Source organism: Eriocheir sinensis, chromosome 13 (genome assembly GCF_024679095.1).
Source record: "Eriocheir sinensis breed Jianghai 21 chromosome 13, ASM2467909v1, whole genome shotgun sequence".
NCBI classification, from domain to species: domain Eukaryota; kingdom Metazoa; phylum Arthropoda; class Malacostraca; order Decapoda; family Varunidae; genus Eriocheir; species Eriocheir sinensis.
In genome coordinates, this window is record NC_066521.1 from 7,470,176 (window position 1) to 7,492,844 (window position 22,669).

The 22,669-nt window shown below is 43.8% G+C and overlaps 1 protein-coding gene across 8 annotated transcripts in view; it reads right to left on the reverse strand.

Annotated features, from left to right (window-relative positions):
• The window catches only part of LOC126997935 (hemicentin-2-like), a 56,766-nt gene that overhangs the window by 31,355 nt on the left and 2,742 nt on the right, over positions 1-22,669 (reverse strand). For all 8 annotated transcript variants that reach the window (XR_007752513.1, XR_007752515.1, XR_007752514.1 and 5 more), the window contains 5 exons: positions 21,558-21,693; positions 14,987-15,252; positions 12,850-12,960; positions 11,472-11,933; positions 10,964-11,118 (listed from right to left, as the gene is read on the reverse strand). Coding sequence is in view for 4 of the 8 variants with exons in the window: in XM_050859185.1 (XP_050715142.1) it covers positions 10,964-11,118; positions 11,472-11,933; positions 12,850-12,960; positions 14,987-15,252; positions 21,558-21,693 (1,130 nt within the window). In the remaining 4 variants the exon portion in view is untranslated. The remainder of the gene's footprint in view (positions 1-10,963; positions 11,119-11,471; positions 11,934-12,849; positions 12,961-14,986; positions 15,253-21,557; positions 21,694-22,669) is intronic.

Consider the following 22,669-nt stretch of genomic DNA (forward strand, 5'->3'; position numbering starts at 1 on the left):
ATTTTAGTAGAACCCTGAATGGAGCAGAACGTAACTACTCAGCGGTAGAGAGAGAAGCTTTAGCAGTCATCTATGGCCTCAGTACTAACCGACCCCTTATCTTGGGTTATAGGATACATCCTGTCGGACCATAGACCACTGACTTGGCTGTTAAAAAGCACAGTACCTAGCAGCAGGATTGCACGCTGGCAGACACTTCTAGGAGAATTTGACTTAGTATTGATTATCTCCCAGGCTCCAGCAACATGGTAGCAGATTTTTGTCAAGGATTAGGAATCAGGAGAGTGACGTGATAGAAGGCGAATTGATGCTCGACTGATGTCTGTCACCCTTCCGGGTGGACAGGACACGTCTGTCGCCTCTCCGGAGGGACATGACAAACAGGATAAGTTTCTCCATTGGAGTCTTGCTGGACTCATGGAGCACCAGGATCGCGATCCTGAACTGAGAGAATTGAAGCATGCTTTTGAACAAACCACCGGTGGTAACGTACATGAGAGAGATGAGAGAAAGGTTGCAGAGAGGAGCAATGAAACGTTAAATGCAGCTAAGAGGCACTTCAAAACTGCCTCTTAGTGAAGTGTGTGTAGAGAACGGCATTCTCTACCGAGATGTTTGCGATGAATACAAAAATAAGAAAAGACTGTTTATCGTTCCAACAAGCTACAGTCCTAACGCGTTAGCTTTTGCGCATTCCATGCTACCTGCAGGGCATGGAGGCACTAAGGTTACGTTGGCACGCTGTCGCAAGTTTGCGTACTGGCCGGGAATGAAGGCGGACGTGGAGCAATATGTCAGATCTTGTCCTGTCTGTTGTCGGTTTAAGAAGAGGGATCCCCGCCAGCTCCACTTATGAGGTATCCAGAGGTTGGCCAACCGTTTGACAGAGTCCATATGGATATTGTCGGACCTTTGTCTGTTTCAGACGAAGGCTATAGATATGTACTGACAGTGATAGACGTCCTGTCACGCTTCTTGGTAGCAACCCCTTCGTACGAAGGCAGCCAAGGAAGTGGCAGCTGCGTTCTACAAGAACGTAGTCTGTGTACACAGCATCCCGCCGATTCTAGTCACGGATCAAGGAAAGGAGTTCGTCAACACTCTCTTACGAGAGTTGACTCAGTTGTTACAGATTGATCATCTAAGGACAACTCCTTATCACCCGTCTGCAAACGGTGTGATAGAAAGGCCTAATGGCACCTTAATAAATATCTTGAGAACTTTGTGCGAGGACAATCGCGGTATCTGGGACCAAATGCTTCCGGTTGCAACACACGCCTACAACACTGCCTACCATCGTGTTCTGAAAGATTCACCATTTTCTTGCTTTTCTCTCGGGACCCAAATGTTCCTTTTGAAGTGCTTGAGAATAAACTCCAACCTTGTTATGATGTTGACAGCTATAAAGCATTTACTTCTAGTGTCGCGCAGCGGACCTATAAACTATGTCAGACCAATATAGATATAGGATGGCAGGAGTCAGAAAGAATGTTTAGGAAATCCAAACCCAAACAGGTGGTAGTAGGAGATCGGGTCTACTTAAGGCATGTATGTACAAAGGGCGAACCAAAGAAGCTCCAGCCCTTGTTCAATGGACCTTTAGGGTGCTAGAAAAATAAGCCCTGTAGTCTTACGACTGCGTCATGTTAGAGGTGGTAAGATCAAGACAGTTCACACAAATAATGTTCAGGTCGTTCACGAGGACTCTCTTGGCTTCCATGACTCTCCTAATGTCAGGCGTGCATACCCTCTCCCTGATCAAGTAGTAGAAGTGGACCCACTCCCCATGACTTATTCCCCCGAGGAGCCGCTGCCATTGTCCTTTCCAGCTCCTTCCGAGCTCTCCTCACCGGCTCCTGTCTCCTCAGATGCTTCAGAGGTCCCCTCATTGGTTCCCTCAGCTCCTTCAGAGCCCTGTGTCAGTCGCTCATTACGATCCAATACGGTACCCCCTTCTCTCCCCAATGTGATGGACCGCCCTCTTGAGTATCGCCAACGACCAACGAACTGATGCCCCTATAATTACAGATCCTGGGTGTTGCCCTCTCCTTGTCTTCCCTTGATCCCTCCTGGAGCAACCCATTCGTCCCGGCCTCGTCTTCTCCCCAGTCTTTAAGATGCTGTTGACAGGACGGTACTATGTTGTCCCTGTCGTCATCAAGACGGACGACATCCAACGTCCTCTCATCAACGTGGCAAATCTAACAGCGGAAGTTTCATGGTCGATTGAACATATGAATCAATCGTTCCCCACTGTTGGTCTGCTCAGGCGCACTCTAGACTCTTTTCACATTGAGTTTGAGAAGTTATTCAAAGATCTTAACAGCTTTCTGTCGGCTATGAGTGGTAGAGATGGAAGCCTGTTTCGGACTCGCCAGAAGCGAGAGCCGTGGATTTCCTTGGCTCGGTAGCAAACCTCCTTTTCGGTACGGCCACTCAGGCCCAAATAGATGTGATACACGGAAGCTCTCCCAGCTCTACACTCTGTCCACAGAAGAGAGACGTCAACTTAACCTCCATCAGGAAGTCCTCAACGCCACAGTTCGGGACCTCCGTCATATCATTCTGCCATCTCCTGTCTAGAGTCCGCCTCGGCTTTGGCCTCAGCTATTATCCGTCAGTTCTCACTAAAAACCTTGCAAATTGAAGGAAATGCGTATTTTGGAGACTATCCTTCTCATTCAGTTGGCACTTAGTGACCTAAATCATGATACTCTGAATCTCAAGCTTGGCCTTCAGCAGCTGTCCCAAACGCAGGTTTCCCTCTCCTTCCAAATGATGTACTATTTCGTGTGCTCAGCAATGCGTCACTCCATTACCCAGGCTTACTTTTCCCTGCAGCACATGAATATTTAGCATTGTATAGAGATGTCTCTAGGTTATTTCTAAAGGTACGCTTTCCTCAGGAACCCTTCACTTCTACTTACAAATCCCCATGAAAGGGATCCTCTGACGTGTTCGATGTGTTTAAAATGGACGCGTTGCCTTTTCATCTTGATGGCACGCCATATTTTCTGCACACCGACACGCTTTCCACTTACCTTGCGGTTTCTGAAGACCGCACTCACTATATGCTCTTGGACTCCTTGGACCGCTGTACTAAACACCACCTGCTCTATGTATGTCCCCTGTCGCCCCTGTTCACTGACTTCTGTCCAGCGCTGCGAGATCGCTCTCTTCTCGATCGCCCAGACGCCCTCTCGCTGTGTTCTAAGTCTCTCCTCAGAGTCTTCCCCGGTCTTCATCCGTCTCCTGCGGGCTGGGTCTTCGCTACCGATACTCCCCAGATGGTCACCATGGTCTGCCCGGACAGCCCGGTCTCCAAATACAGGCAGACCATCAACGGACGGGTCTCCTCAGCCTCGGTATGGGCTGTAGTGCCCACTCCGACGCCTTCAGCCTCCCTGCCTCTGCTACTATGGACGGTGACGCCCTGCTGACGGTTCATCGCGCCCCTTCCACATCGGACGTGACGTGGTCTCATCGCTCCTGGCCAAGACTCCCTTGGCCCCTTCCTCCGCCGCCGTCCCCGGGTCGTCTCTGGCCCCCTGCTGGACCTCCCTCCAGCACTTCACGCGCTCCAGGAATCCGTCTCCGGTCCCCGCCTTCGACCCTTCCTCCCTTGGTGGGGTGGCTGCTCCTCCTCGGCGTCGTCTTCGTCGCCGGTGGGGTGGCCTTCTTCTGTCTCTTCAGGTCCCGTCTCGCAGGCCTCCTCCCCACGATCCCGCCATCCCGTCTTGGCTCCATGGTCGTCCGCCGGGCGGATGCTTCGTGCCACGAGGACGTGGCGTGGTTTTAACGGGGGTATGTGGTGCCCGAGGGCTGCGACACCACTCGTGTCATCATCATCTTCACCGGCAATATTTTCCGATGACAACAGCGGTATCGACCGCTAAAACACAACACGGACTCCAACACATGATTGTCCCCACTGTTCATTTACCAACCTATACACAATTGTAATTGCCCATTAACGCACCCTCTAATATCTCTAAGCCAAACACAATCACCGCGGCCAAAAACACGATCAGCCGCGGAACAAAATGTTATGAAAACAAAGCTGCGTCACCGCGTGAATCAAGCATGTCGGTTAGGTAGATTATTGTATGAGCTCGGTGTGAGTTTGATGTATGACTCACACGCCTGACGTATTACCCTCGCGATGTCTGCCTATATAAGAAGCATTTTCTCCAGGCTTGACCTCAGATTAACCAGCACTCTGTTCGTTGCTGGACACTCAGTTGTCCTTCCCTAGACAACATGGGTAGAACATTCATCGTTGCTACTGTGAGTATGGAGTGAAGAATTACCATAGAGGAAAGCGTATCTAACATATCTATTGTGTTCTATTATCTTAGTTTTACTTAGGATTATATTTCTATGATACTTTATTGTGTGAGTTTTTACTCAATATTATACCAGTGTTAACGTCAGTAACCAATAGTGAAAGAAAACCTGAAGACTCATTGAGTCTAGTAAGCCAGTCGCTGGTTTAAACAATATTTTTACCCTCTGTAATATTAAGTAGTATTAAAGTAGAATAAAATACATATAAGAAAGGCGACACCGTTTCATCACCCCATTTACGAACTCCTTTAAATACTCCTAAAGTACCAGAATTTTAAGTCAAGTGTCACTAGTACAAACAGTGTGTCGTCTCCCCTGTGTGACCCGGATTACGGGTTACAACATATTAACAGTGGTGTCCCACAGGGTTCTGTCCTATCTCCCACTCTTTTTCTGTTGTTCATTGATGATCTTCTTTCCAAAACGAACTGTCCTATCCATTCCTACGCCGATGATTCCACTCTGCATTATTCAACTTCTTTTAATAGAAGACCCACCCTTCAGGAACTTAACGACTCAAGGCTGGAGGCTGCAGAACGCTTAGCCTCAGACCTTACTATTATTTCCGATTGGGGCAAGAAGAACCTGGTGTCCTTCAACGCCTCAAAAACACAGTTTCTCCACCTATCCACTCGACACAATCTTCCAAACAACTATCCCCTATTCTTTGACAACACCCAGCTATCACCTTCCTCAACACTAAACATCCTCGGTCTATCCTTAACTCAAAATCTCAACTGGAAACTTCATATCTCATCTCTTACTAAATCAGCTTCCTCGAGGCTGGGCGTTCTGTACCGTCTCCGCCAGTTCTTCTCCCCTGCACAGTTGCTGTCCATATACAGGGGCCTTGTCCGCCCTCGTATGGAGTATGCATCTCATGTGTGGGGGCTCCCTCACACAGCTCTTCTGGACAGAGTGGAGGCAAAGGCTCTTCGTCTCATCAGCTCTCCTCCTCATACTGATAGTCTTCTACCTTAAATTCCGCCGCAATGTTGCCTCTCTTTCTATCTTCTATCGATATTTCCACGCTGACTGCTCTTCTGAACTTGCTAACTGCATGCCTCCCTCCCGCGGCCCCGCTGCACTCGACTTTCTACTCATGCTCATCCCTATACTGTCCAAACCCCTTATGCAAGAGTTAACCAGCATCTTCACTCTTTCATCCCTCACGCTGGTAAACTCTGGAACAATCTTCCTTCATCTGTATTTCCTCCTGCCTACGACTTGAACTCTTTCAAGAGGAGGGTATCAGGACACCTCTCCCGAAACTGACTTATCTTTCGGCCACCTCTTTGGATTCTTTTAGGAGCAGCGAGTAGCGGGCTTTTTTTTTTATTAATGTTTACTTTTTTGTGCCCTTGAGCTGTCTCCTTTGCTGTAAAAAAAAAAAAAAAAAAAAAAGAGATGTTTACAGAGGCTACCAACCCAACTCGGAAGAAGCTCTAGCGGAGGAAGGGACCGAGAGCACCTTATAGTATCCGGCAGAAAGGGGACACCGTTTAAGGGAAGAGGAGGAGGAAGGTTTAGAGGCTGCCTAATGGTACGGCCGTAAGGCTCTTCGTCTCATCAGCTCTCCTCCTCTTACTGATAGTCTTCTACCTCTTAATTTCCGCCGCCATGTTGCCTCTCTTTCTATCTTCTATCGTTATTTTCACGCTGACTGCTCTTCTGAACTTGCTAACTGCATGCCTCCCCCCCTCCCGCGGCCCCACTGCACGCGAGTTTCTACTCATACTCATCCCTATACTATCCAAATCCCTTACGCATGAGTTAACCAGCATCTTCACTCTTTCATCCCTTACGCTGGTAAACTCTGGAACAATCTTCCTTCATCTGTATTTCCTCCTGCCTACGACTTGAACTCTTTGAAGAGTAGGGTATCAGGACACCTCGCCTCCCGAAATTGACCCCTCTTTCGGCCACCTCTTTTGATTCTTTACAGGAGCAGCGAGTAGCTGGCTTTTTTATTATTGTTTCCTTTTTTTGTGCCCTTGAGCTGTCTCCTTTGTGGTATATATATATATATATATATATATATATATATATATATATATATATATATATATATATATATATATATATATATATATATATATATATATATATATATATATATATATATATATATGCAACACAATCATTTGGCAGCGCGTGTTATGTAAATATTTGCTGGTGACCACTGAGTAAATAAAGGAAACACGAGGACTCCGAGCGCTTTCGTGTATTACATCTTCAGGGGAAAGATACAGAAGTGGAGAGTATAAGTGCTTATGTACAAAAAAGAAAAACATTGGCCTGGTTCCAATATGGCAACTCCGCCTAATCCTATTATTTCCTAATTTTATTTTTTTTAATTTCTTTTTACAGCAAAGGGGACAGTTCAAGGACATATAAAAGGGAAAACAAAAATGAAAAAAAATAAACCGCTACTTACTGTTCCTAAAAAGAGTACAGAGGAGTGACCGAAGGAGAGGTCAATTTCGGGAGGAGAGGTGTCCTGATACCATCCTCTTGAAAGACATCAAGTCGTAGGCAGGAGGAAATACAGATGAAGGAAGATTGTTCCAGAGTTTACCAGCGTGAGGGATGAAAGAGTGAAGATGCTGGTTAACTCTTGCATAAGGGGTTTGGACAGTATAGGGATGAGCTTGAGTAGAAAGTCGTGTGTGGCGAGGCCGCGGGAGGGGGGGAGGCATGCAGTTAGCAATTTCAGAAGAGCAGTCAGCGTGAAAATATCGATAGAAGATAGAAAGAGAGGCAGCATGGCGGCGGAATTTAAGAGATGGAAGATTGTCAGTAAGAGGAGGAGAACTGATGAGACGAAGAGCCTTAGTCTCCACTCTGTCCAGAAGAGCTGTGTGAGTGGAGCCCCCTCACACGTGAAATGCATACTCCATACGAGGGCGGACAAGGCCCCTGTATATGGATAGCAACTGTGTGGGGGAGAAGAACTGGCGGAGACGATCCAGAACGCCCAACCTCGAGGAAGCTGATTTAGTGAGAGAGGAGATGTGAAGTTTCCAGTTAAGATTTTGAGTTAAGGATAGACCGAGGATATTTAGTGTTGAAGAAGGTGACAGCTGAGTGTTGTCGAAGAATAGGGGATAGGTGTTTGGAAGATTGTGTCGAGTTGATAGGTGGAGAAATTGAGTTTTTGAGGCATTGAAGGACATAAGGCTCCTTTTACCTCACTCGGAAATGATAGCAAGGTCTGAGGGAAAGCGTTCTGCAGCCTCCAGTCTGGAGTCATGTAATTCCTGTTGAGAGGGTCTTCTATTGAAAGAAGTTGAATAATGCAGAGTGGAGTCGTCAGCGTATGAGTGGATAGGGAAGTTTATTATGGAAAGAAGATCACTGATGAATAACAGGAAGAAAATGGGTGATAGGACAGAACCTTGTAGAACACTAATGTTGATAGGTTTAGGGGAAGAACAGTGACCGTCTACCACCGCAGAGATAGAACGGCCGGAAAGGAAACTGGAGATAAAGGAACAGAGAGAGGGACTGAATCCAAAAGAGGGCAGTTTAGAAAGCAAAGACATGTGCCAGACGCTATCGAAAGCTTTCGATATGTCAACTGAGAAAGTTTCACCGAAACGGCTAAGAGAGGATGACCAAGAATCAGTTAAGAAAGCAAGATGATCGCCAGTAGAATGCCCCTTGCGGAACCTATACTGACGATCAGATAGAAAGTCAGAAGTGGAAAAGTGCTCTTGAATCTTCCGGTTAAAGAATGATTCAAAAGCTTTAGATAGACAGGAAAGTAAAGCTATAGGGCGGTAGTTTGAGGGGTTGGAGCGGTTACCCTTCTTAGGCACAGGCTGTATGAAAGCATACTTCCAGCAAGAAGGAAAGGTAGATGTTGACAGGCAGAGGCGAAAGAGTTTGACCAAGCAGGGTGTCAGCACGGAGGCACAGTTTTTAAGGACAATAGGATGCACTCCATCAGGTCCATAAGCCTTCTGAGAGTTGAGGCCAGAGAGGGGATAGAAAACATTATTCCGAAGAATCTTAATAACAGGCATAAAGGAGTCAGAGGGGGGATGAGTAGGAGGAATATGCCAAGAATCGTCCAGAGTGGAGTTGTTACAGAAAGTTTGAGCGAAGAGTTCAGCCTTAAAGATAGATGAGACGGCGGTGCTGTCGTCAGGGTTAAGGTGAGGAGGGAAAGATGAAGAAGTGAAATTGGAGGAGACATTTTTGGCTAGGTGCCAGAAGTCCCGAGAAGAATGAGAAAAAGCAAGGTTTTGACATTTGCTATGAATAAAAGAGGTTTTGGTAAGTCGAAGAATAGATTTGGCACGATTCCGGGCGGAAATGTAAAGATCATGGTTAGCGGGAGTTCGAAGGCTCTGGTACCTTTTGTGAGCTGCCTCTCTATCTTTGACAGCACGAGAACAAGCGTGATTAAACCAAGGCTTTTTAGCATGAGACAATCACCTCTGTAATGCGCTGGGCACACTCAGAGGGGTCTCTCTCTTGGATGCAGTAATCATTCCACGGAAAATCGGAAAAGTACATCCTCAGGTCGTTCCAACGAGCTGAAGCAAAATGCCAGAAGCATCGCCTCTTCGGTGGGTCCAGAGGATGTACTGGAACGATAGGACAAGATATAGAAATAATGTTGTAATCGGAGGAGCCCAACGGAGAGAACAGTTTAACAAAGTAAGCAGAAGGGTTAGAGGTAAGGAAGAGGTCTAGTATGTTGGGCCGTCTCCAAGACGGTCGGGAATACGTGTAGGGTGCTGAATTAACTGGGTTAGGTCGTTGAGGAGAGCAAAGTTGTAGGCTTGTTCACCAGACCGGTCAGTGAAAGAGGATGAAAGCCTAAGCTGTTGGTGAACATTGAAATCTCCCAAGATGGAGATTTCAAGTAGTTAGAGTTCAAGTAGTCAAAGAATTTTACATAGTTAGTAGAGTTAGGTGAGAGATAAACAACACAGATGTATTTAATAATAGAATGACAATGAAGTCTTAGCCAGATGGTGGAAAATTCTGGAGTCAAGATCGTGGGCAGGAGAGCAAGTGATGTCGTTGTGCACGTAATGGAACAATATCTATTAGTATATTTCTAGTACAATTTATTTCACAGGAGACTAGAGAATAGTAGAATATTACTTCAACATACTTATAAAATTATCTTGACGATGTCACAAGGTAGAATATTAAATTGTTTAAACATAAAGCCTGGGCTACCCGTTCGTCATCTGACAATTCATATATGTGGGCGTAGAAAAGGTTTAGGGACAAGTGAGGTCAGATGGTGATCCCAGGTGTGTCTGTTTGTACGTCTGTGTGTGAGTGTGTGTGTGTGTGTGTGTGTGTGTGTGTGTGTGTGTGTGTGTGTGTGTGTGTGTGTGTGTGTGTGTGTGTGTGTTTATGTGTGTGTGTGTGTGTGTGTGTGTGTGTGTGTGTAAGTAACTGAGCGACCATTTTTTCCACATTCGGAACATTTCACTGATCTTATTAATCATAAATCACTCTAATATGTATATGATGTTCCTTTGGTTGATGTTAGAACATTCTTTTCTTTTATCAATGCCGATTCTACAAAACATACATACAAAACAAGGAAATACGTACATACAAAACATACAAGTACAAATCGAATACAATTAAATATATTAAAGTAATGTTCTACTAGAAATATACTAATAGATATTGTTCCATTAAATAAAAAAGAAAACCATAGGAGTTGCTATATAGGAACCAGGCCAATGTTTTTTCTTGTTTGTATATAAGCACTTGTACTCTCCAATTTTGTATCTTTCCCCTGACGATGTTATACAAGAAAGCGCTCGGGATCCTCGTGTTTCCTTTATATCCTCAGTGGTCACCAGCAAATATATATATATATATATATATATATATATATATATATATATATATATATATATATATATATATATATATATATATATATATATATATATATATATATATATATATATATATATATATATATATATATATATATATATATATATATATATATATATATATATATATATATATATATATATATATATATATATATATATATATATATATATATATATATATATATATATATATATATATATATATATATATATATATATATATATATATATATATATATATATATATATATATATATATATATATATATATATATATATATATATTATGTCCATTCATCTGCATGTGCTTATGTCTGTATGTGTAGGACTAACATTGTGTAGCTATTTTATTGTAGTTGAGTTGTGCAATGCACCAAATACTTTGCAGTCAATAAGCTATTTAGTGTAAATGATAAACTATGTATCCATGTTCATCTCTTTATCTGTCTGTCTCTATACATGTTCATACCTGTCTGTGTCACTGTCTATTCGTATGGTTATGTGCCTATGTGTATCTTAATGTATATCTCCCTTTCTAGTAGTACTTATACTTATGTAGGTCTATGTAAGGATTGACATTATTCCTCTGCGTGTTATACATGACCTATGTCCCTATCTATTCCTATGATTATGTACGTATGTGTATATATGTCTATGTACCTGTTCATTCTTAGTCTTATGTACGTATGTGTAAGTATTACGAGATTATTCCTGTGCCTGTCATGACCTACCAGCGCGGTGTGTGTGTTAAGGCGTCGACCGCGGAGCCTCCACTGGATGACCGGCGGCGGCGCGCAGCCCACCACCACACACCGGAACCTGGCCGCCTGCCCCGCCGCCACCCAGCCCCCGCGCGGCGCCTCCAGCCTCACCTCCAGGGGCGGCACTGCGCGGGGAGAGACGGAGGAGGCGGAGAGGAAGAGGAGGGGGAGGAGGAGGAGGAGGAGGTGGAGAAAGAGAACTCAATTTATTGAAGAATCAAAGAACGATTTTTCGAATTACGTTTGTACTTTGACTTGCTTTCTTTTTGTATACCCAAGTTGTTTTTAGACGTTATTTGACTTTTTTTTAACTTTTTTGCAATTATTTTCTTTATCGTTATTATTATTAATATTTTTATTATTATTATTATTATTATTATTATTATTATTATTATTATTATTATTATTATTATTATTATTATTATAATTATCATCATTATAATATATTATTATTACCATAATTATTATTAGCACTTACGGTTCAGCATGAGGATGGCGGTGGCGGTGAACAGCGGACGAAGCTTTGTGGAGGAGGAAGAGGAAGAAGAGGAAGAGGAGGAGGAGGAAGCATGGTAGGGAGACAAAGACCAAGAGGATATATTGTAAAAGATATTATTAGAGGAGGAAGAGGAAGAGATGTTTTTGTAAGTAAAGGAAGACGGAGATATGGAGGAAGAATAGAGAGAAGATGAGGAGGAAGGAGATGAGGTTTTATAGAAGGATGAAGAGAAGGGAAAGAAGGAAGAAGAAATGTTGAGGGAAGAAGAGGAAGAGGAGGAGGAGGAGGGTGCATAGGAGGAGCAGGTGAAGGAGGCGCGGTAGAGGGCTCGGGAGGCCACAAGTGTGAGTGTTTTTCTTGCCATCCTCTTCCCCAACAGCACCTCCTCCGTCGCCCCGTCCCGTCGCGCCGCCCCGCCCCACTCCAGTCTCGGCGGGGGCTCTGCAAGGAGATAATTATTAGAACAGTATTAAGCACAATATCACCTTCGTTTCTATCCTTTACCATCTCTTCCTTTCCCTCCCTTTGGTTATTTCTTATCCTTATCATTCTTTCCTCTTTTGTTAATTTTTGCATCCCTTTTTCTCATTTTCTCTCTATCCTTCGTAATTAAATATTAGAACAGTGTCACGCAGAGTTTCACCTTCTCTTCCATCCTTTCCCTTCTCTCTCTTTCCTTCCTTTCCTTTGTTTCTCTTTTATCCTTTCCTCACCCTTTCCTCTCTAACTCATTCCTTCCCTTCTATCCCTTTTTCCTCTATCCTTCTCTTTTCCTTCTCCTCTCCTTTTCTTGCCTTTGAGCTATTCTAGTTTTTTGTATGTTTGTTTATTCGTACTTTTCCTCTTTCGTTCGTTTTCTAAAGTTTTAAGTTATCTACTACTCTGCTTTCCTTATCTTTTCCCCTTTCTTTTCCGTATTCGTCTGCCCTTTCCTTCTCCTCCCTCAGTCTTCCCTTTATCTCCTCCTTTCTACCTACTTTACCACCCTCTTATCCACCCTCTCTTCGTTTCTCCTTCCTCTTCCCTTATTCTCCAAACTAACCCTTCTTCCTTTTTTTTTATTCTCCATTTCAGTCTTTTTACCCTCACCCTTCCTCCCTCCTCTTGCTCTCATCCCCTTCCTCTTTCCCTATTCTCCAAACTAACCCTTCATTCTTTCTTTATTCTCCCCTACAATCTTTCTACCCTTTCCCTTCCTCCTTTTTCTTCCTCTCATCTTTTTCTCCCCTTATTCTTCCAAGCAAACCCTTCCCTCTTCCATTACTTTCCCCTACTGCCTTTCCATCCTTCCCCTTCCCCTTCCCTTCGCCCTTTCTCTCCCCTCACCTTCCCGCCTCGCCTCCAGGCACACACTCACCCCCGACGACAAAACACTCGATCCTCACGGCTTCTCCCTCCTCGTAGGGGCCGATGGGACCCTCAAGGCGGCGGCCAGACTCATCTTGCAGCCGTGGGAAGCCCGGAGGATCTGCAGGATAGGCGGAGAATAAAGGAAGGGCGGAGGGTGAAGGAAGGACGGAAGGTGAAAAATAGTTCAGTTTCTTGATATATGAATAGATTTTTTTATCATTTTCTTTGTCGTGTTGTATTTAATTTGTTTATGGTGAAGAAAAAGGTTATTAGGCATTTTTATCTCTTAGTTTTTTTGTTTTTTTTAACGAAGTAATGAGATGCACCATTTTCTTTTCTCATGTGAAGAGAGAGCATTTAGTGAAGGGGAGGTGAAGATGAAGTATGTATGAAGAAATATATGATGAGTAAAGTAATAAATGAATGGATGCTTTTGTCCAAGAGAGTCAAAACAACAAGTATGAGAAAATACATGTAACTATAATATTACTAATAATGTTAGTGCTACTAGCACACCCACGAGTACTAATACAACTACAACCACTGCTATAACTACAACTACTACTGACTCTATCATCATAACTACTACTACTACTACTACTACAACTACTACTACTAATGATAATAATAATAATAATAATAATCATAACGAGTCGCATAGCACTCAGAGAGTTCACACCTCCGCCAAAGATCGTCCTGAAAATTGGTATGGGCATCAACTGTGATCCTATGCATCATATGGAAGCATTTATTTCGAAATTTGATTAAATAAATTTTTTTGGAAACTTTGACCTTGGGCGAACTTTTCGAGGTCAAGGTCAAAGGTCAAGGTCAAGGACATGCAAGGTGCATCATATGGAAGCATTTGTTTCGAAATTTGATGACATTCTATTTCTGTTTAAACTTTGACCTTTGGGCGAACTTTTCGAGGTCAAGGTCAAAGGTCAAGGTCAAGGCCATGCAAGGTGCGTCTTTCCATGAGCTAAAATATGAACCAAGTCTGAAGTCTCTACGATGAAGAGAACCGAAGTTATGGCCAATCTGACGTTTTGTGCGACCTTGACCATTGACCTTTGACATCAAAAAGGTAATGGGTTCTATTCTGGATGGACACGAATCTTCCCTGAAAAATTGGTTGAGATATCCGCAAAATTGTGCACAGGTGACTGCTCACGAACAAACAAACAAATAAATAAATAAATAAACATACTGACCGGACCGAAAATATAACCTCCTCCCAACTTCGTTGGCGGAGGTAATAATAATAATAATAATAATAATAATAATAATAATAATAATAATAATAATAATAATAATAATAATAATAATAATAATAATAATAAACACCACAACAACTACCTCGAAAACAACAACAGCAACAACCGAAACCACTAGAGAAAAAAATACCATCCCAAATACTTCAACCACCACCACGACCGCCACAAAAATATAGAATACCACCACCAGCTCCAACACAACAACAACAACAACAACAACAACAACAACACCAACAACAGCAACAACAACAACAACAACAGCATCTACAACCACTACTATAGTCTGACACAAATATGAAATCCGTTTGGGTGGGGTCGACGCCTCTCCCCAGAGCTGCCGCATCTCCCCAATACACCGCTCTCTCTCTCTCTCTCTCTCTCTCTCTCTCTCTCTCTCTCTCTCTCTCTCTCTCTCTCTCTCTCGAACGTCAGCTACTTATTATTTGAAATTGTGTATTAAATATTCTGTATATATTAATTATGGCTATATAGCTCTATGAATATGTTGCATTTTAGGATAATAGCAATGAATTGTATAAATTCCACAACACGTGACAACGGTGCTCTCCGAAGGTGTCAGTGGACAGTGGTCAAGGACAAAATGACACCTCCGCCTTCGCCTCCACCCGCGATCGCAACTACTCCGACTCGCTCTCGTGTGCTCCACAAACGGAGAAAGAATTTATTTAAATTGTGAAGAAGTGTCTTTAGAAGAAATGGCTAATAGAGACTCTATCTCACTTCAATGGTAGGTTTGGCACAGCTGGGGGGGCGGCAACAATCCGCGCTGGCCCCTCCCAAACGGACTTCACAGATGAGTCAGACAACAAACATCATCACCACCACCACCGCCACCACCATCCTCACCTTTCACCCTGAGAGTGACCCGCTGTGCCCAGGACGGCGCGGCCCTGAAGTGCACCACGCACCTGTATACGCCCTCGTCCCGCCCACGCACGCCCCAGATCACCAAGTGGGCGGGGGTGGCGGAGGTGTTGAGCCATGCCCGCAACACGCCCTCCCCACCACCGCCCCACGCCTCCTCGTCCGCCCACTGCCGCCCTCTCTGCTCATGCCGCCCATTCCCACGCCCGCCCATCCTGCTGTGATGTGCTGATGGGCGGGAATCGTAGCTGGAAAAGGAAGAAAAATATGTTAACATTTAATTTGCACACATTGATTAATTTATTCAATAATCTGAAGAATTTAAATTAATATTTTGTATAATGCGCCAACTTATTATAAACCCTTGACAGTTTATCAATATTCAGAAATAAATAATGATTTAATGTTGTTTTATTCCATTGTAACTCCGCTGAAATTTACTGCGACGGGAGCGGTTTTGAATATAATTTCTTGACGTTTAGTAATTATGACGTATCATCACCATCATCATCATTATAATCATCATCGTCGTCGTCGGCGTCGTTGCCGTTGACATCTTCAATCATTACTAGTTCACAGCCGGTGTAGCGTGAAAAATAGTTGCCCGTGATAACATGTTGCCTCCCATCTGCGCGTGCGTGGCCCCGCCCGTTGGTGTTTTTTTCTCTCTCTCTCTCTCTCTCTCTCTCTCTCTCTCAGAATCCCGCAGCAAAGTGTTCAAGAGGTGTCAGGGGAGAGTATGAAACTTGAGTACATGACGCTGGAATGTGAGAAGAGTGAGCGAGGTAGAATGATGATGAGAATAATCCTACCTGAAATGGGCTGTGTCAGGGGGGGGGGCATTGAGTCTCGCGGTTTGAAGCCACTAACTGTCAGTCGGCCATATTGTTCAAGCCGGAGAGGAGTGGCCATATTGATGTACATGCTTGCCGCTTACAAATTTCTAACTTGTATTTGCAAAGGAGACCGCACATCTTGGTGATGAATTGTTCTCACCGCATTTCTTGGTGATCATGAATACATTACCGCGCTTCTTGGATATCATGTACAGTATTTTCTTACCTGTTACAGTATATTTACAGTAATAAATTACGAAGCTGATTCACAGACTGTGTCAGGTATAAGAATGAGAGTAATTTTGTCCAGTGTAGCACAAGCAGCAGTCACTCCATGGATGCGGTACTCTAAGGGCAAGCGCCCTCCATGTTAGGCGCGCTACACCCTCGTATTCGTACCTTACGGCTTGAACAATATGGCGGCCGATTTGACAGCTGAGACCACGAAAACTGGCTTCACTCACCAGTACAGCGCACTCGGCGCTGTGGGCCTCTCCACCCTTAATACCTCCATGGGCTGTGTGAGATGAAAGAAGTGGCTGAAAGGACAGGGAGAGAAAGGATGTTGCTGCTGCTGGGGCTGTGTGGGGAGACGACCATGTTGGCAGTGAAAGAGTTCCTAGAGAGAATGAATGTGGTATGTTAGGAGTAGGGAGTATAATGTATGATGGATACTGTTTGTTTCTGTGTGCTATTTTTTTATTACAGGTGTTGCCGTTACAAAGGCCTGACGTGGAAGAAATCCCAAGCCGCCTGTAATATCAAGATCAAGATCAAGATCAGGCACTGCATGATGGGAGACGCGACGCCTCCGTGCTCTGCCGAGTCTGGGAGCAGATTTGCCGAGCCGGCCCATGCATGCGCAGATGGGAGGCAACAATTTATCACGGGCTACCGTTTTTCAAGCTACACCGGACAAAGGCCTTTCCCAACGTCCTTCACCGTTCTCTGATGCTACAAGTGCATGTACTCCACGTGGCTCCGACAAATGCTTTGTTTACTCACACCTTGCACCTTCCTCTGCATGCCTTGGCTTCTACACATTTTGGGTTGCCAGCCACTCCTTAACTTTGGTCGTTATCCGTTATAATTTCTACACATAATATGACTTTCCCCCAGCCCATTTTTTTTTTTAAATCATCGGAATATCTTTAAATTTTGTATAGTCACTAATGTTCGCTTCCTGTATCTCCATGTTATGCTTGACACTTTTATTTCCATTCCTACTTGTGCCATTCTTTGGTTTCTCTCATTTTTTGTGAGGCGCCAAGCTTTTGGAGAGTTCGTTAGGGCACGCATAAAGGATTGATTGTATGCATATCTCTTGGTGGAGAGTGTCGCGCTGTTATTATGAAAGGTGATATTGATGGACAACTCCCATGGAATTTTAACAAAAACTCCAGAAAAGAAAAATATTTCACATAGAATATTATTAATTCTTCCTTTGAGCATCATTCTTTCTATACATATCATCATAATTTCAAAATTTTCTGTGACGCAATTCTTATATATGCTGAAAGAATTTCACTACACTCCAATAAATCGTGCAAATATAGACCCCGTGCGCATGAAAAAGAAAAAAATAAACAGCACCACAGCCACGGTCTGGAGAACGCAGTCATTTCCCGTGATTAAGGGATGGAGGACAAAAGGTAGAATGAAAAGAAAAAGAAGAAGAAAAAGGAAGAAGAAAAATAAAAAAGAAAAAAAAAGAAGAAAAAAAGGAGGAGGAAAAAGAAACGAAGAAGAAAAAGGAAAAGAGGAAGAAGAAGAAGAAGAGGAGGAGGAAGTGGAGGACGAGGAGGAGGAAGAGTACGGGAACGCGATCAGTTTAATTTAAAACTGAAAAGAAATACCTGAATGAAATGGGCAGTTAGTTCATTTACACTCAATTCAAGCTCTTAATTACTCTCTCTCTCTCTCTCTCTCTCTCTCTCTCTCTCTCTCTCTCTCTCTCTCTCTCTCTCTCTCTCTCTCTCTCTCTCTCTCTCTCTCTCTCTCTCTCTCTCTCTCTCTCTCTCTCTCTCTCTCTCTCTCTCTCTCTCTCTTGAGCAAAGGAGGAATCTTTAGGATGTCAGAATAATTAAGTCTCTTTTCTCTCCGTCCAAGAAATTGCAGTCAACAACCTTTTGTGTCTGTGTCTGTCATTATCTGGATGACTTTGTCTGTCTTTCTGGCTGGGTGGCTGTCTGGATTAGTTTTTTTTTGTCTGTCTGTCATTCCGTCTGTTTTAGTCTGCCTGTCTGTCTTAATCCGCATATCTGTTGTCTGACTGCCTATCTGTCTTGTTTAGTTTTCCATGTCTGTCGCCTTGTCTTTGTCTCCCTGCGTCCCTCTATGCCTGTACCCGCAACACCCCCATCTCTCTCTCTCTCTCTCTCTCTCTCTCTCTCTCTCTCTCTCTCTCTCTCTCTCTCTCTCTCTCTCTCTCTCTCTCTCTCTCTCTCTCTCTCTCTCTCTCTCTCTCTCTCTCTCTCTCTCTCTCTCTCTCTCTCTCTCTCTCTCTCTCATCACCCAAATCGTCACTGTCTCATCGATCAGTAAGACATAACAGAATCGTTTTTTTTAAGCTAAGAAAACGTTTGCCTCCCTATTCCCCCTCCTCCCCCCGTCATACACACACATTGCCGCTAATACACGGATGCAAATGTTCGCATAGCGCCCATTCAGCCCTTGTTTTGTTATGCTGCCTTGTGTTGTATTGTTTCTGTTTCTGCCGCCGCTGCTGTCGTTTGGTTGGTCGGTTGGCGTTTTTTGCGATGTTAAAATAATGCGAGTCAGAAATCCGTTCCTGAATATTCCCCGATTGGCAATACAGCGAAGCGTGTGTGTTGTGTGCGTGGAAATGTAAACAGGAGTAAAGGTTTGGAAGAGGTGGATTACGAGAGGATTGCTGGAGGAGGAGATGGAGAAGGAAGAGGAGGAGGAGAAGGAGAAGGAAAAGGAGAATGAGGAGGAACAGGAAAAGGAGGAAGAGTAGGAGAGTGGGACAATTAGATGAAAGAGAACTGGAACACAAGAGAATGTAATGTAGGGGAGGAAGAATAAAAAAATATAATAATTAGATGAGGGGAAGTTGGCAAAAAATGAGAAAGAGGAAGATAAGAATAAAGAGAAGAGGAGGAGGAGGAAAAGGAACAGGAGGAGGAGGAGGAGAAAAAAGTTTAGGCGACGGTAAAAAGAAAAGTTAATGGAAGCACTAGGAAGAAAAAAAGATAGAGGATTAAAATGAAAAGTAAGAAGCAAATGAAGTGCAAAGAAGAGGATAAAAAAAAAATTGAAAAGGAGAAAGCGGAGGAGGTGAAGGGAATAGAAGAAGAAGAAGAAGAGGAAAAGAAGAAGAAGACGAAGATGAACAAGAACAAGAACAAGATGAACAAGAAGAAGAAGAAGAAGAAGAAGAAGAAGAAGAAGAAGAAGAAGAAGAAGAAGAAGAAGAAGAAGAAGAAGAAGAAGAAGAAGAAGAAGAAGAAGAAGAAGAAGAAGGAGAAGAAGAAGAAAAAGAAGAAGAAGAAGAGAAAGATGTGATAAACAAGGAAAAGGAAAAGCCAAATCAAGAAGAAAAGAAAGAACCAAGAAAACAATGAAAAAAGAGCAGTTTAAAATAAGAAAAGAGGGCGAAGAGCGGAAGAATAAGCAGAGAACAAAACACACAATAAAAAAGGGGTTAAGATGAGGAAGAGGAGAGGGAAAAAAAGAAAATATAATAAGAGGAAGCGAACGAGGAAAAAGGAGAAAGAAAATAAGGAACGGGCAAACCGAAAATGAGCAAGAGGTTATGATTTTTCCGAGCCGGCCTGTGAATTGTTTTATTGTTTTCATGCATCGTAATGAGAAAACAATGACGTGGGGAGGGGGGAGAGAGCGGAAAGAGGGAGGGAGAGAGAGGGAGGATTGATGGAGAGGAAAGGTGGGAAAGGGGGAGAGGGGGAAAGAAAAGAAAGGGGAGTGAGAAGAGAGGGGAAAAAGAAATGGATATGACGACAGAAGGGAGGAGGAGTAACCGGTAAGGGGACGAGGAAGGGGAAAAAGTTATGGAATTGAGTGATGGAGGGGATGAAGACTAAGAGAAAGGGGAGAATCAAGAACTGACGGTGATGGGAAAGGTGGTAAAGTAAATGAGATGGACAGATGGGAAGTGGGAAGAGCTGGGGTGATGTAAAGGGTTAATATGAGGGCTGGAGAATGGGAGAAGGGAGATGAAAGGGCTCAAGGTGAGAGGAAGGAGTGTAACAACAGGCATAAAGATGATGGTAGAGGTGATAAGAGAATGTGGGTGACGAGGGAGGCGTGAAAGGCTGGAAAGGTGAGGAGAAGGGTAGAGACAGAAGTGGGAGCCTGGGGAATGAGGGATTTGCTGAGACGGGTGTGAAGGAAGAAGAAGGGGAATGGAGAGAGAGTTAAGAGATAGAGGGAAATGGAGGAAGAGTTATATGAGATAGACAGGAATGGAGGAAGTTTTTTTTTTTTTACTCACTTCGCCCCCCCCCCCCTCTTCCCCCCCCTCATAAAACTATAATGTCCTCTAGCCCTCCGCAAAAGATCTGCCAAAATTACGGGCCTGCATATGCACATCAAGACAGTTTTTTTTTTTTAATATATCAAGATGACATTCCCGAAAATTTACTCATGAATCACTGCATGAAGGCTGTTTACTGGCCCTTCACTTCACTTATTACAAAACAGAGCGCTGTACTGGATTCATGAATGTTTTTCCTATGAAAGAATAAAACAATATGCCCTCCCGTGACGGAAAACACTGGGAGGACAGCCATGTACTCGCGACCAGCTGCGTACACGAATCCGTATTCATAGGGATCCGCCTTTTTGTATGTAAAAAAAACGGACCGCCAGAAATAGAAGGGCAGCCAGAAACGCGACACCTGCATGCGTTTAGAGTTAAGAGATTGTAGGAAATAGAGGGACGTTTAAGAGATAGAGGGGGATAGAATATGAGAATATGAGAATGGAAGGAGAGTTAAGAGATAGAGGGAAATGGAAGGAGAGTTGAAATAGAAGGGAAATGGAGGGAAAATTATGAAAAATGTGAATGAAGAGTAAGCTGAAAGATAGAGATGAGTGGATTGGGGGAGAAAAAATTATAATAAAGGAGATGTCGACACATTACCACGAGAGCTTACGATGAAGGGACAAAGAGAATGAAGTGATGAGGATGATGGAAAAAGAAGAGATAAACTCTAAAAGGAGAATGCAGGAGCTGCTGGGACGATACCTGGAGAATTAAGGATGAAGGGAGAAAGAAAATGAAAGGGCGTAGGTGAATGAGAATGAGATAAAGGTTAATAAGAAAGTGAAGGAGACTATGGGACTATACCTAGATAGTTAAGGATGAAGGGAGGAAGGAAATGAAGGAAAGATGATGATGAGGAATTAAAAGAAAAAGGTTAAGAATAAAGAATGTAGATGTTGGCATAATACCTAGCGAATTAAAGATGAAGGAAGAAAATAAAGAAGAGACGTTGGTGCGGAATTAATAAGAGAAAAAAGTAAGAAAACAAAGAAGATGCTGGTACAATACGTAGAGGATTAAGGATGAAAGGAGGAAGATAATGAAGAGGCGAAGTTGATGGGGAATAGGAAAGCAAAGGTTAAGAAAAGAATGGAGATGCTGGCACAACACCAAGAGGAATAAAGGAGGAAGAAAATGAAAGGATGATGGGGATGTGGGTGAAAATAGAGAGGTTCAGCCACCATACCTGTAGGCCGGGGTGACGGAGGAGCCCCTGTACCAGAGCACCAGCAGGGGGGGCTCCGCGGGGGGGCTGCTGGAGGTGATGGCACAGGGGAGTCTGGCCGTGGCGCCGCGCGAGGCACTCACCACCACCATGGACCCTGACGAGGAGCATCACAGGAAAAGTCAACATTCAACGAAACCTTTTTTTCAAAACTTTACATTACCCGACTTAGCCACGCTAATCTAACCTGACCCTCCCTAATCTGACCTCGGCTGAATCTATTTAACCTAAACTAATACTAACTAAGCCAATACCAACCATGGGGAGGACCTGTATCAGAACGCAACAAATAAGAAAACACATAACAAGATTTTAGTCAATACTTAACGATACATGAACACAGTACCAAATTGTTCTGTATCATCCTTCCAGAAATCATGAATCCCTTCACTTCCGAAACAACAACAAAACATTCTAGTTTCAATAAGTATATATTTAATGGGGTTATGTTGGTGACAGCTTGTGGGATTAGATTACTATTCCTTAACTTTGGTCAGTCAGTCGGAGGTCCTGATAGATCTAGAATTGACCCAGTGGTCTATACACCTTCCGTGTTCTGGTGGTTAGCGAGCCTAGCTACGAATCCGCAGGCCCGGGACTGAATCCCAGCCCAGGCAGTCGGCGTGCAGCTCACCCAGCTGTTCATCCTCCCTTTCAGGCTGGTCGATAAATGGGTACCTGGGGAAACCTGGAGGAGATAAAATGTGGTAATCCGGATGTCATACTGGCCCTGTGTCCCGGGCTCTTCCCATCACAGGTTCCAGGACCAATGCGATGGAGGTAAGCACCGCGGCCACGCGTAGCAATAGCGTATGCGCCCAACCTTACCGATCGAGAAAGCGCCTGAACTCGAGGTAGAGGGATCAAAAACTGCAGCGCTGCCCTCTATAAAGCAGCACTGAAAGTCCTCCATCATCAACCAGCAACATCCTGACAGTCTATCTTTTCATAGGTTGTGCGCGTTACTTTACATGGGAGGCGAGCGAGGCAGTTGCATATACGTTAACTATTAGCGTTGTTTGTTTCATCGGCTTCGTATTCTGTTCGTAATGGAGAAATTCTGTGTGCATCAG